Source organism: Scyliorhinus torazame, chromosome 11 (assembly GCF_047496885.1).
Source record: "Scyliorhinus torazame isolate Kashiwa2021f chromosome 11, sScyTor2.1, whole genome shotgun sequence".
Lineage (NCBI taxonomy): Eukaryota > Metazoa > Chordata > Chondrichthyes > Carcharhiniformes > Scyliorhinidae > Scyliorhinus > Scyliorhinus torazame.
In genome coordinates this window covers 173505741-173521181 of record NC_092717.1, presented here as the reverse complement: position 1 = coordinate 173521181, position 15441 = coordinate 173505741, and the positions used below count along the sequence as shown (strand labels likewise).

Here is a 15441-nt window from a genome sequence, read left to right as displayed (position 1 = left end):
AAGATCCAGCAAGCATTAAGCCACTTTGCCCTCCCCAAAGGCCATCGATGCCCTCCTCCTCGGAAGAGGTGGTGGCTGCACTCCACTTCATGGATTCATTGCCAGTGACGGCAGCCAGGATAAAGGGGTGAACCCAGATGGACCCAGTTATCCTGGGTCTGGCACATGGTGCAGCATGGGGCGCAGCACATGGCGTCACCTGACAATTCCTCCAGAATTCCGGAGCTCAGCATGGAGGACAGCATCCTCCTTTGGGGAAACCACAGTAGTCCTCCCGGAGCACAGGCGACACACCTTACCACAGAACCTCCATAACGGACACCCAAGGGTGTCCAAGATGAAGTTGCTCGCCCGCAGTTACGTCTGGTGCCGGGCATCGACACGGACATAGAGAAGCTGGCCCAATGATGCGGGCCACGCCAAGAGCACCAGAAAGCTTCAGCAACGGTGCGGTTGCACCCTTGGGAATGGCCAAACCGCCTGCGATACACCTTCAGCACACATTGTATTGCAGAGGTATTGGTCTCTGACAATGGAGCTGCTTTCACGAATGCAATGTTTGAGGCATTTGTGGCCGTGAATGGGATCCGTCATGTGCTGACTGCCCCGTGTCACCTGGTCTCAAATGGCCCTTTTGGCCAGTTCAAACATTTAAGAGGGATGAAGGAGCTGACAAAATGGAACCTGGGAACCCCAATTGGCCCGTTTTCTGTTTAGTTACAGGATCACATTGCATGCGACTGTGGGGGTGGAGTATCTTACTCTGTACGGGCATTGGATCAGGAATCAAACCGCCATGTGGACCACATTCACAGCCGCCTCCAAGACTTACCAGTTCCCACCACCAACACCCAGATTCTGTGGATCCCCCAGCCACAACCTCCGCCGCAACCAACGTCCCCTCTGATCGTCGACAGCCAGATCATCAAGATGCCTGACGCTGTTCTTTTGGATCCCGACTCCAACATGGACATCCAGCCGCAGGAAGATGCAAATCCAAAACCATTAATGCCCATGCCAATGTCCACGCCCGCTTCTCCGTCCGACACCAGCCCCATTGGTCCAGCCTCGACACGCAGCATGGAAGCACCGCTCACTGATTAGGTATGGACCTCCTGGTCGAACCCCTTAAACGCCGGAACGCCGACACCAAGCAAAACAGTCAATGGATCCCACAGATCGGCCAGAGGACATGGACATTTCTCCGGACTGGCGGGAGGGGGCAGGGGATGGGTGTTAAGACCCCTGAGGTGTAAGGGAGTTTGTACCATCCGATTCCCATTGACTCATAACAAGGATGAACTCCCCCAGTAATTAGGAGTGGACCTTCCCCCTTAACGGGGAAGGCTTTACACTTCAAAAATCCCAGCCTGGTTGGAGAGGGTGACTCTTTGGGGCGTAGGAGTTTAGTAGTGTATCTTAATAAATCTTTTTCTTTGTATCCTACCGTGCGTCCTATCAGTATTTCTCGCCCGTCGGGATTCTACACCACATAAACTGGTGTTCCTTTATTTATTCAACTAGTTGCATCCTCAAAAAATTCCAGTAGGTTTGTCAAATAAAATTTCCCTTTCATAAATCTATGTTGACTTTGTCTAATCCCATTGATATCTTCTAAGTGCCCTGTTATCATATCCTTTATAATAGACTCTCAAATGTTTCCTACTACTGATGTGAAGTTAACTGGTCTGTAATTCCCTGTTTTCTCCGTTCCTCCTTTTTTTAAATAGTGGAGTTACATTTGCCACTTTTAAATCTGCCGGGCCAGTTCCAGAATCTACAGAATTTTAGAAGATGATAACCAACGCACTTTAGTACCCTGAGGTGTAGATTATCAGGCCATGGGGATTTATCGGCTTTCAGTCCCAATACTTTCTACAGTACTTTTCTTTACTAATATTAATTTCCTAAATTCCTCCTTTTCACTAGACCCTTGCTTCCCTGGCATTTCTGGGAAGTTAATTCTGCCTTCTGTCTTCTTCCATGAAGATGGAACTAAAGTAGTTATTTAATTGCTCCAACATTTTCTTGTTCTTTAGTATTAATTCTTCCATTTCAGATGGTAATGGACCTACATTTGTCTTCACTAATCTTTTTCTTTTTACATACTTATAGGTCCTACAGTCTGCTTTTATATTCCTTGCAAATTTACTTTCATACTCTATTTTTCCTCTCTTAGTCAGTCTCTTGGTCCTCCTTTGCTGAATTCCAAATTGCTCCCAATCCTCAGCTTGCTACGTTTAGTAGCAATTTTAAATGACTCCTATTTGGATCTAATACTAGCCTTAATTTATTTTGTTAACCATAGTTGGGTTGCTTTTTCTGTTGTGTTTCTGTGCCAGGAAGGAATATATAACAGTTGCAATGCATGCATTCATCCCTTAAATATTAGCCATTGACTATCCACCATCATGCCTTTCAATGAAGCTACCCAATCTCTTGCAGCAAACTCACCCCTCGTACCTTTGCAGTTTCCTTTGTTTCAATTTAGGACCTTAGTTTCAGATTAGACTACTTCACTTTCTATCCCAATGAAGAATTCTACATGTTATGATCACACTTCCCTAAAGGATCCCTTCTCATTGCACAATACCAAATGTAGGATAGCCTGTTCCGTAGTTGATTCCTCAATATATTAGTCCCAAAAGAAACACTCCTGTACACACTCCTGGAATTCATCCACCACTGTATTATTGCTAATGTGGTTTGCCCAGTCTATATATAGATTGAAGTCACCCATGATTACTGTAGCACCCTTGTTACATGCATCTCTAATTCCCTGTTTAATGCCATTCCTTACCTCACCACTACTGTTTGGAGGCTGATGGACAACTCCCGTTAATGTTCTCTGCCCTTAGCTCCACCCAGACTGAATCTCAATCTTATGAAGAGTCGTACAGACTTGAAATGTTAACTCTGTTTCTCTCTCCACATATGCTGTCAGACCTGCTAGGTTTTTCCAGCATTTTCTGCTTTGCTTCTACATCTAGGTGTTCTGAGACAAGAATAGTCTCACGATTGAACTGATTTCATTCTTGACTACCAACACACCTCCTTTTTGCCAGTTCTTCCTAAATATTGAATACCCTTAGATATTTAGCTCCCAGCCTTGATCACCCTACAGCCATGTCACTGTAATCATAGAAACATAGAAAATAGGAGGCCGTTCAGCCCTTCAAGCCTGCATTATAATCATGGCTGATCATCCAACTCCTGCATTCCCCCCCCATATTCTTTGTAATCACAATCATATAGTTTCCGTTTACAACTACTTGCATTGTTAATTCATTTACCTACGGTTCTTCTTGGAAGAGAAGGCGATAGGAAAATTTGATTGAGAGGCACAAAATTGTGAGGGGTCTGGGTAGAGTGGAAGGAAAGGGCCCATTTACCTTATGTGGTGAACGTATTGCTGCTACAATTCACCACTGTATTGTATTGTATTATGTTGATGCCCTCGGGGGTGGTATATAGATCTGCAACCTGTAGGCGGCACTCAGTACAGAGCAGTCGCAGGCAGGCACAGATCTAGCTTATTAAAAACACTGTTCACTTCTACTAATCGTCTCGTGTGAATTGATGGTCGCATCACCTTTGTAGAGAGGTCAGTGGTGGTGGGGGGATAGGCATAGATTTAGTGATTTGTACAAGTATCAGAGTGGAGATGAGGATTTTCTTTTTCACCCAGAGGATTGTTAAGTTCTAGAACTCACTGTCTGAAAAGATAATAGAGGCATAAATAATCAAGCTCATTACAAAGTGTCTGGGTTTAAATTTCAAGTGCCATAACCTGCACAGCTACCGACCAAATGCTGCAAAATGCGGCTAGGTTGGTGGCTCGTTTTTTGGTCAACAAAGACATGCAGACTGTAATATCCCACACAGGACCTATGATGTGGGAAAGTTTGTCTTCCCCATGCTCCTTGCAGAGTACGAATTCACAAGCTAGGGGCAGGGTATCTCATTAACCAATGTATAAAATGTCGGCCAATAAGGCACGGACCAGAATCAGAACCTGGTAGTGATCTCCCAGGTAGTGTACATATTGTTTGTGTAAATAAAACATTGCTTCTTATTTTACTCAGTGTGGACTCCCTGTGTCCTTATTAAACACAGGTGGCACAGTGACAGCTGCCTTACAGCACCAGGGACCCAGGTTCGATTACGGCCTTAGGTGATTGTCAGTGTGGAGTTTGCACGTTCGCCCTGTGGGTTTCCTCCAGGTGCTCCAGTTTCCTCCCAAAGTCCAAAGATGTGCAAGTCAGGTGGGGTTACGGGGATAGGGTGTTGAGTGGGCCCAGGTAGGGTGTTCTTTCAGAGGGTTGGTGCAGGCTCGATGGGACGAATGGCCTCCTTCTGCACTGCAGGGATTCAAAAGTAGCCTCTTTCTGGGTCGTAAACCTTCTGTGAATGCTCCTATTAATATATATTCATTACATATATATCCAACATGAGTAATAAAACAAACTGCAAGCTCGATTTGATTTCTGTATCTGGCACTGGGCACCCCTACGCAAACCGAAAACTTTTACCCACCATCTTTACTTTTCTGCTGCTTGGCCCCGCAGGGCCTGCATATCATTCGAGAAATATCGAAATACTGTTTCTTTGTGCAGCCCTGCACGGTTTGGAAAGGCACGGAGTTAATGAGGCTGTGGCCGAGCGACAGCAGCACCATTGGCAGCAGCAGCGCCAGCGGGTTCCCGCGGAACTGCAGCTTCGTTACCGCCATGGCGGCAGCCAACCGTCCCGCTCTCCCACAGTGCACCGGGGCGGCCGCCAGGTCCTGTCAGCTTCGCGCCTCACCGTAACCCCCCCCTTTTATTTGTAATATAAACCGCAACCCCCCCCCCCCCCCCCGGATCAAAACCCGGTAATGAAACATCAACACCAATGCTAAAATTATTTTAAAGACGTACAAAGCTCCGGCGATAATCCGATTTATTATATAAATATAAGTACAGAGCTGACGGGACCTCTCCGCCCCCCCCCCCCCGGACGCTGCGGAAGCGACATCGTGTCGGTGACGGAGGGCGAAGGAGAAAGAAGGAGAGCGAGGAAGGAGCAGAGGGAGGGAAGAAAGGGGTCAGTCGGCCGGTCGGGTATGGACTCTGGCTTCTGTCTTCCCTTGAGCGCTGCTTCCCTCGCTCGCTCTCCATGGGGCGGGCGAAGCAGCGGTTTTAGTCGGCTGAGGAGCTCGGTCCCCCTCCTCCGGGGGGGGGGGGGGGGAGGTGCCGCCGCCGCCGCCGCCGCCGCCGCCGCCTTTCCTCCATTAGATGGGAGGCTGGCCTCCTCGTGGTGGAGGCCGCACGGTTTGGAAGTGGGGGGGAGGGGAGGGGAGGGGAGGGGGGGTACTTTTAGTCGCAGGCCGATAATCTCCGTCCGCCCCCCGGTGCTGTGTGAGGGGGAGGGGGTTGCAGCTCCATTTTCAAACACTGATTCTTATAGATCCCTTTGGAGCGGAGTTTGGACTTTGAATTCTTCACCGTTAACTCGGCCAGCCTGATCTACATTTAAGCAAGTAAAATCCTTTTTGGGGGACAAAAAAAAATCAAGAGGGCAATTTTATTTATTTTACACGAGGGACAGTTGAGTCAGATTCATTTATTAGGCAACGCTGTGTTTGAACAGTGAGGTAGTTGATTTTTATAATGAGCGCTATCACCCAAACTGCTAATGTGGTTTTTGCGGTTTCCGTCGGCAAATAAGAGTAAAGAAGAGGCGCCATTGCAAATTGATTTCGATCATTGTTAACCTCCGATGGCCGAAGAAGTGTGAACCGTCTGACTAGAGAACAGGATTTTTGAGTTAAAATTGCAGTTGAATGGTTTCTGCTTTACTTTTTTTTTCATCAAGCGGATGTTCAGCCCTGGATACCGCCGCCTCCGCGACTTTTTAAAAGCGTAAATGTTTGAGCGAGTATTTGGCAATTTCTTTTGCCTTTAATATCTTGTTAACTTGCTGTTAATCGCCTTGGGGAATGATTTGCCATATTTAAAGGCCCTACTTAATTGTATGTTGTTTAAAAATCATTTAATATTCTATCCGATTTTTCCTTGTGTTCAGTTTCTTGTCACCTTTGAGTTTTCTCTCAATTGAATTTTCATCATATCTGGACGAGCAGTGGGTTTAACATTTCTGAAAATGTTTATCAACACCTGTGACTGCATTTTGCTAAATTCTGTTGTCCCCCAAAACAATTTGGTGAAACTGGGGTCTCCCGTGGGTGGAAGATTTTTTTTTAAATTCTATAAGGGAAAGCGTATAGGTATAAAATCATTGGTTTCAACTAAGATGAACACAGCCCAGTCCATCTCATGAACCTGCCTCCCATCCATTGACTCCATCTACACTTCACGCTGCCTGGAGAAAGCGGGCAGCATAATCAAAGACTCCTCCCATCTGGCTTATTCACTCTTCCAACTTCTTCCATCGGGCAGGAGATGCAAAAGTCTCAGAACACGCACAGACTCAAAAACAGCTCTTCCCTGTTACCAGACTCCTAAATGACCCTCTTATGGACTGACCTCATCAACACTACACCCCTGTATGCTTCAGCTGATGCTGGTGTTTATGTAGTTACATTGTGTACCTTGTGTTGCCCTATCATATATTTTATTTTCATGTACTTAATGATCTGTTGAGCTGCTCGCAGAAAAATACTTTTCACTGTACCCCGGTACACGTGACAAACAAAATCCAATGCAGGATGCACATAAAGTTTTGCAAAAACATACGAAACAACATAAGATTATCTGTTAATTAATCCAGATTTTTAAATTGATTTGGAAATGTAGTTTTGGTGTGGAATGAGTAAACACATCAAGTATTAAAATGTGTTTGACATCAGCTGATTGAAATTCTTAGCTTGATAATCCCAACATTATCTTGGTTCTAATTGTGCTTGTTACAGGTTTGACTTTGTTGAATTTTTTTTGCAGTCTATAGAGTTGATTTTAACAACCTTGTCGGAGGATCTTCAACTTAAAAAGATATTCCTTTTTACTGGTAAGTGGCGTATAGATGATAGATAACTGAAAATCTCTCAATTGGGATAAACAAAAGCATTAGCTTTATTATTGTCCTGTAACCCCCTCCAATGGCACTTGAGTTTTTTTAATGCAAATGTTGTGAAAAGTGATTGCTGAGCCAGAATGGAAAGTTTTTTTAAACTTATAGATTTGCCAGTGATGGTGTATGGGTAGGAACCTGTTATTGTGCATACCCATCTCTAGAGCACTTGCATTTTCTGTGCAAAAAAAATGCATATTTTAATGCAGTTTCTTCGCATAGGCAATAATTAAAAAATATGCAATTTGTTTTCCAAATTTATTTAGGCAATTTCTCCTGCACCAATTATCTTGATATCGAGTGCAGAACTAGAATTTAACTTTGTCTTGAGTAGCATTTTTGAGAATCTTTCTGTTGATTTGAAAATGGGTGACATATATTGCCAATAAATTTTGGTGAATATGATTTTTAGATTTGTGAAATTGCTGAGTTGCTGTTTACTGCTGTTCAATCCAATCCATGGGAATAATTCAAATGAATTTTTTTGTTGCGAGGCAAAAAAAGTAATGGGATACAGATGCAATTGAAAACAATTAAGCTCTGCCAGTTCTTTGTCATCTTTATTCTAGAAACCTGTGCAAATGATACATGTTGCCTGCCCATCATGCTAATTTTACAGCTACAGTTTTGAGATCAGAAACCTGTTATCTGAGCAGGTGGAGGTCTGCATGGTCCATTTAGAGTCAATTTAAAAATGTGCCTATTTCACACCACAAAATTGTCACTTTCCGTTTGTTTCCTTTTGGAGCTAATAATCATCTAAAGTCACAATAAACCTCAGGAAAGTTACTTCAAAAGGATCAAAATTTGAATAATTCAAAAAATAATTCTGGGTGTGTGAAATGTAAATTGTGTTGTCAAAATTTACTTGGAATCCAGTCTACAGTATCTGATATTTCTACTTGAAAGAGCCATCCATCATACCTAATGATTTGTTTCACAAGGGCTGCTGAGTCATAGCAGTAATGAATGTCTTAATGCCTGAAATTATTTTGAAAATGGCATAGTCATGGATTTTACAATTATGGTGTTTGTTTCATGGAGTAGAGGAATTCTCGATGGGAGGAAAATTCACAGTAACTTCATTGCGGTGTTAATGTAAGCCTACTTGTGACAATAATAAAGATTGTCATTATTACAGTTACTGGCTTGAGATTGTTTTGTGTGTATGCAGAAGTAGGCTTTGCCTGCCACTAGTGTGAAGTTAATTGGTAGGATTGGGCACTACAGTATGGGAGAAAATATGTGATGGACTCTGCATGGTGGGCCTAGGTTTCAATTGGAAAATTAAGGTCATGATTGTTTTGGGCTAATTTCAGTGGAATTTTAAACCTTGGGTCCTCATTCCTTGTTTGGAGAAGGAAGAATGTAGTAGTAGTAGTAAACTGCACTTGGGTGGACAGTAGGTTTGATGTGGCAGTGATGGTGCAAATGAAGCCATTAGGACTTAATTGCATTCCACTGAAATACGACTGCTGAATTGAGATACTTCATATAATTTTTCACATTTAAATACAATTTCAGTCATTTATCAGACCTTGTGGAGAACTTGTGACATGAAGGTCGTATTCAAAAGCAAGTCCAGTGCATTTGGTGGTGGTTCATGAGTTGAGAGCTTTGAGATTTGATGGTTATATTTTTGAAGCAAAACTCCATGTTAAAAAAAAAAGTTTGTGCCAAGGAAGAAGAATCTGTTTTATTCTAAAAATGAGCATTTCTGACTTATTTATATTATATTTGGAAGTTAATGCAGTATCCAGAACCTTTTTGACATAATTTGACGTCATCCTGTGTGCCTTTCTTGCCTGCAGGTAACTTTTTCTGTTGGTAGAGCTCAGCATGGCTGTGGTCATCCGCTTGCAGGGGCTCCCAGCTTCTGCAGGGACCTTGGATATTCGTCACTACTTCTCTAGATTAACCATTCCTGATGGAGGGGTGCATATAATTGGTGGTGAACTGGGAGAGGCATTCGTTGTATTTGCTACAGATGAAGATGCACGGCTTGCTTTGCTGAGATCGGGTGAATTTCTTAAAGGGAACAGAACAAAGCTAACATTAAGTAGCAGAAATGAAATGCAGAGTACGATTGAGATGAGTCGTAAGAGATACACACACTCCGGTGAAGAAACATCCAGTTATAAATGGTCGGGATTCGGCAGTTCTGGCACGGGTGGGTTAGGTAGCATATCTTCTACCCTAGCTGAAAACTTAGTTGCAGCTATGCAACATGGAATTAATAGGAATGTATTTCACCCCAGTGATATTGGAAGTTCTGATATGAACAACTATGGCTCTCGCGTGGATCCTATGATGAGTGGTACTATGTCTGCAATGGCTTTATCTTCTCCACAGAACATTCCAGGTACACCTTCCATGTCTGCTTTATATGGAATGTCTTCCAGAGCAATTAGTGATAGTTTGGATAAATTTAATGGCTCTGGGGCAATGGATCCTTTTGACAATTCAGTTTACCCCACTCAAAGGAGAGAACAAGGAGCTTTTAATTCTGATGATGTTTACTTGCGTTTGCAAGGCATGCCATATTCTGCAAGAGAGCTGCAAGTAAGAGAATTCTTCCACGGTTTACAAGTTGAAGCAGTTAATCTAAAAACGGATCATCGGGGTCTGAATAATGGAGTGGGTTTTGTACGGTTTGCTACTCCTTGGGATGCTGCTGAAGGACTGAAGCGTCACAAGAAATACATGGGACAGAGATTTGTGGAGGTGTATCGAGCCACCAAGCTTGAATGGATTTCAGAGGGCACGGGTTTGTTCACAGAAGATAGGCGTTACGATCAAAATCGAGATAATAGAGGTCGTTCCCCTCGAGAAGAGAAACATTTCCGTTCTCGAACTCGATCAAGATCACCTCGAAGGCACAGGTCACGATCCCGTTCGCCTCATGATCAAGATTATTGGGTGCAGTTGAAAAATATCCCCTATGGCACCTCAAAAAGAGATGTACGAAATTTCTTTGACAAAATGAATTTAACAGGTGACCAGATTTTTCTTGTATATGACGACCATGGTAAAATTGTTAAGAAGGGTTTTGTGAAATTTAAAAACGCTGTTGAATATCATAACGCTCTAAGATACCATAAGAAATGCATTGCACATCGGGCAATTTATCTGTATCCTATTGCTAAAAAAGACATGTTAAAGTTGGTTTACCATATTAAGCAAAGATCAAGGGAAAAATCTACTAGCAGAAGTGAAGAAAAAGGATATCAGTCCAGAGAAGGAGCATACTCCTCATCAAGATTGTATATTTATGTCCGTAACCTTCCATTTGATGTCTCCAAATCCGAGATCTATAAATTCTTTGAAGAATTTAGTGTGGCAGATCATGGGGTCCAAATACTTGTTGATAGTAATGGCCTTGGACTAGGGGAGGCTTTGGTCAAGTTCAAGTCTGAAGATGAAGTACTAAGGGCTGAGCGCTTATGTGGTAAAAGGCTTGGCGGACGTGAAGTTGTGCTAAAGCTGGTTGCTTCAGAAGAGGTGCTTGAACTTGGTGTCGGTTCTGTGCATGACAGAACAAAAGGTCAAAAGGAGAGTGATTACTTCAGTTCATATGATAGGGGTGGTGATCACTCATCTCATGATATGCATGAATTAGAAAAGTATTTCTTTGAATCTTCTGGTAATATGGATTCTGTGTCCTCCATGCCAGGACCCAGGTATGGCCAAGAAGAAGGACTTTATGGAGGGTTTAACACTGGAAACAGCAATTTTGGCAGCCACAGTGGAGGAGGATTTGGATCTCGATTTGATTCCGGCTACCAAGGTCACTTGGGAATGTCCAATGGCATGGCTGTTGTGAAAGCCTGCAATCTGCCTTTCAAATTCTCTGTTGATGAAATACTGGACTTCTTCTATGGCTATCGTGTTATTCCAGAGTCTGTCACTGTACGATACAATGAGAAGGGGTTACCTGCAGGTGACGCGGTAATTACATTTGAAACAATTGATGAAGCAATGGCTGCTGTTCGTGAACTGAATGAGAAACCAATTGGGAAAAGGAATGTCAAACTAAGCTTGCTATAAGTACAGTGGAACCTGCATTTTAGTTTTTAAACAAATCCAATATTGGGTCCTCTGAAGTAAAAGACAGTTGCTGTCTGACCACTGGTTCCACTGAACTGAATAAATAACTTAATTGAGTTGTTGCTTGTAACTCTTCAGGCAAACCCGATTCCTGTTGAAATTGTTTTTTGTCCTGTGTTGCCAGAAAATAGTTGGCTCTAGTTTACTGCTTTGGGTAAATATTATATTTTGTCTTGACTCAATTGATGTAGTTTACAAGACTACATTCTAACTTTGTTTAGTTTCTTGATTTTGATGGGGTTTGAAAGTTAAATGCTGTCACAGTCTAGATGGTTGAAAGTAAACTTCAGTAGTGAACTTCAGCATGCAGAAGTTCTGCATCAATTTTATTTTTCACTGTAAAAGGATGATTGAGTGAAATCTTTTAAACTGCTCAATATCCTGTATAATAATCGTGTAACTTTTTAACCATTTTCCTTCTCTTCCCCCCCCCCCACTTACACCGATTTCTATTTAAGGCAAGTAAAGGTGATGTGAGAGACTTATGCTGACCAAGTTTTGCTCTGAACATAATGATTTCCACAATGGAAGCGTGTATATATACGTTTCCGATAGGCTTTGAAGTGTAGCATTATTCCAGTAAGCAAAACCCAACCAAGCTAATAATTAGAAGAAGCATTAGACCACGGAGATTAAATTACCAAAAGCATTTCATAATTTTATTCCCCCATTGTGTAAGTGTTCACTAAAGGAACATTTTCTTAAAGTGACTTTCCAGGTTTTGAATTGATGCCGAGATTTGAGTGGAACTTTGTTCTGTCTCTTCGAATGAGTGTATTCATGGTTCAAGGAAAAATCCAAGTTGCAACATATTCCCATTTGTTAAAAACATAGGAAATTATTTACAAAACGCCTTGAGATTTTGGCGTGTGACAGTCCAATTCCATACATAAATATTTGAATGCATATGTGATCCAAATCATTCTTGATAATGTACCCGATTTGTCCAGTTCAATCCTTGTCAAGAATTCCACAAAAAATTTGATTTTTGCATTTGTAGCCTGTTAACTTTTAATTGCATTTTCAAAATATCTTTTGCGTTTGTGTTTACTGGAAAACCAACATTGTGTGTTGTTTGATGGTTCAGATGTTGTTACACAGTAAGCATTTTTCTTTGTAATAGAAAATGGTTTGTCATGTATGAGAATGTACTTAAAAGCCATTTAAAAAAAAAAAAAAAAAAAAATTGTGAAGATATTACTAAAGATGTGTGTGATTTTATTCTGTATAATTTTTCTTTTTACTTCGAAGTCACCCTTAAATAGAAGGTTAATTGACACTTTTGATGGGATTGGGGAATACGTGGTGTTCTTCAAGCACCTAATTTGAGAGCTGGACTAAATTTGGTTTAATCTGTCTACTATATAGTACCAATCTACTATAGAGGTGTGAAGTGAGCTAACAGATGGTTTCCCTTGCTAGGCTAGAATATCCAATTCTAAATAGATTTTGTTTAACAGCACCAGCAGTTTGACTTCCAAATGCAGTTTTTTTTGTTTTTTTTTAAATTACACTTAACAGTAAAAAAAAAAACAATTTCAAAATTAATGCTATTTTCATCTGTGATTACTATCCTTTTACTCTTGAGAAAGATCAGTAAACTCAACTGTTAGCTTCAATGCAGTGAAGGTAGTTCAAAGATAACTGTTTGAATTGAAAGGCGGATGGTTATTTTTCTATTGGTTCGTCTTATCAGGTGGTGACAATAATCAGCAGTGCTTAACCATATATCTTAACGTAGATTAAGGCAACAAAAAAATCCATAATTCTCCATAGACTTCAATATGTTTGCTAAGCAGAGTAAGAATGAGTGGCGTAAGAACTTTTTTGAGGTGGAAATTCCATCAACCTCTCCCAGCAAACTTCGCAGTCAGTAATTTAAAACGAGAACCTTTTTTGGGATCTGATGCTGTATTGCACATCCCCAGTTTCCCTTGAGACTGTGGTGGGCTGCCTTACGTTGCTGCAGTGATGTATACTCAAGTGTTCTGTAAAGTGTTCATATTTTTGCTTGGTAACAAGAAATAAATAATAAAAGTATCTGTCCAAGTCAAGATCATGTGTAACTTTGGGTTGGAGATGATTGTGTTCCCAAGATGCTTTTATGGGGTGGAGGTCCTTGATTTTGGCAGTGATGTCGATATAATCTCTGCACATAGGTCAGTGTCTTGGCAAGTAATTGTTTTTTTTAATGAGTACCCAATTATTTTTCTTCAATTAAGAGGCAATTTGGCGTAGCCAATCTACCTAACCTGCACAAGTTTGGGTTGGGGTGAAACCCAAGGAGACACGTGAGAATGTGCAAACTCCACACAGACAGTGATCCGGGGCTGGAATCTAACCTGGGTTCTCAGTGCCGTAGGCAGCAGTGCTAACCACCACCACTGTGCCGCCCCCTTAGCAAGTAATTGTTGAACTAAAAACAGAAAATGCTGGATATACTCAGCAGGTCTAGCAGCATCTCTGGCATGAGAAGCAGAGTTAACATTTCAGATCTAAATTATTCTTCTGCAGAATGAATCACTTAGATTCGAAACGTTAACTCTTTTTCTCTTCACAGATGCTGTTAGACTTGCTGAGTTGATCCAGTATTTTCTGTTTGTTTGTATTTCAGATTTCCAGCATCTGCTATTTTGAGCAAGCAGATTATTTCCTCCTGAATTATGTCTTGAGTACTGTTGCAGCTGTATCCATCCAGGCAAGAGGCTAGTGTTCATCACATTTCTGGCTTGCACCATTACAATTGTTGGAGAGGCTTTGGAGAGATGGAAGGTGACCCATTCACTACGGAATACTGAGCCTCTGACCTGCATACAAATACAGATATTTTTTGTTGTTGCTGTTCCATTGAGTTTCGGGACATTGGTGACCACAAGGATGTTGGAGAGCTCCTGTGGTAAAAATGTTGAATGCCAACAAGATGTGGCTAGGCTCTCTATTTGGGAATGCATTTGACTGGCACTTTCGTGGTGTGACTTACATGCTGCTTATCATCCTAAACCTGATGTTATCTTGGTCACCTGCTGTTTATGTGGAATTACAAATGGTGCCTGCAATTTCCAGCGAACAGCCTCACTTAGATGGAGGGAAGGTCAGTGGCACTCGGTCACTTGAGCAACTCCTGCAGTCAAGTCTGGAACTGAAATAATTTGTGCCTCCAGTGGTTGTCTTCCTTTGTACCAGGTGCAACTCCCGCTATTGGTGAGATTCCCCCACCACCCACCAATCACATTAATTTATCTTTGCCAGACCTGCTTGATATTATACTTGGTTGGTCAATGCAGCATTTAAGTCCGGGCAGTCACGCCGATCCTGTCTCTGAAATTCCAACTCTGTCCAAAGTTGTAATGAGGTCTGGAGTCAATAGTGCCACTGGCAGCAAATTAACAATGATGGTGTGTTCGTTCCATCTGATAGTACTGTTGATTTGTTTATTGGCATATACTGATGGGACAATAATTAGCTCTGAATTTGTTTATGCACAGGGCATACCTGGACAATTTTACATTGTGAGGTAAATATCAATGTTGTCACTATGCTGGAACAATTTAACTAGGAGTGTGACTAGTTTTGAAGCACAAATCTTGAGCACTCTATCTGGGATGTTGTAAGGGCACATTGCGTTTGTTGTGTCCAGTACACTCCACCATTTCTTGGTGCGTGGAGTGAATTGAATTAGCTGAAGGATAACGACTGTTATGATCAAAATCGGAGACGGAGACTTGAGAATGAATCTGTACTTGGCAGTTCTGGCAGAAGATGGTTGAAAAATGTATTCATTGCCTTTTGAACTTTGATGCTTGGCTCTGCCATGGTTGTGATTGTAAATGGATCCACCTTACACTAATTCCTTAATGATCCATCATATTCCATGACTGTGAAGCTCTGACCTGATCCATTTATTGTGGAATTGCCTGTCTGGCATGCTGAATTATTTTATTTCATAAATTTAAAATACTTGATTATTTTCTTTCCAGTTAAGGGGCAATTAAGCGTGACCAATCCATCTAACATGCACATCTTTGGGTCGTGGGGGTGAAACCAACGCAGACACGGGGGAAAATGTGCAAACTCCACATGGACAGTGACTCGGGGCCGGGATTCGAACCCGGGTCCTCGGCACCGTAGGCAGCAGTGCTAATCCACTGTGCCACGTGCTGCCCTTGGCATGCTGAATTTGATGTGCTTTTGCCAAGTTGATAGTTCTCATTTTTTTTAGATATGTTCGTGCTGCACTTCCACAACCCTTATTGAACCCATATT

General features: G+C 42.0%; 2 protein-coding genes across 8 annotated transcripts in view; one reads left to right on the top strand and one right to left on the bottom strand.

The window, feature by feature from the left end:
- tmem67 (transmembrane protein 67) overlaps nt 1–4757 on the bottom strand; it is a 439599-nt gene extending 434842 nt beyond the window's left edge. Inside the window, exon 1 of the mRNA XM_072468028.1 lies at nt 4537–4757. Coding sequence (XP_072324129.1) covers nt 4537–4732 — 196 coding nt within the window. The 5' untranslated portion in view covers nt 4733–4757. The remainder of the gene's footprint in view (nt 1–4536) is intronic.
- Nucleotides 4758–4959: 202 nt separating this feature from the next.
- Nucleotides 4960–13232, top strand: LOC140385649 (RNA-binding protein 12-like). 7 transcript variants are annotated; one of them, XM_072468027.1, is made up of 4 exons: nt 4960–5102; nt 6942–7008; nt 8883–10066; nt 10745–13232. In XM_072468027.1, the coding sequence occupies exons 3-4, from the start codon at nt 8911–8913 to the stop codon at nt 11116–11118; spliced, it is 1530 nt and encodes a 509-aa protein (XP_072324128.1). In that variant the 5' UTR covers nt 4960–5102; nt 6942–7008; nt 8883–8910; the 3' UTR covers nt 11119–13232. The 7 variants fall into 7 exon arrangements, with proteins under 7 accessions (XP_072324128.1, XP_072324121.1, XP_072324126.1 ...); XM_072468020.1 differs by having other exon boundaries at nt 8883–13232; XM_072468025.1 differs by having other exon boundaries at nt 5019–5085; nt 8883–13232.
- Nucleotides 13233–15441: the final 2209 nt, after the last annotated feature.

Coding starts and splice junctions, on each gene's coding strand:
- LOC140385649 (XM_072468020.1), top strand. CDS start 8,911: ATGGCTGTGGTCATCCGCTTGCAGGGGCTCCCAGCTTCTGCAGGGACC.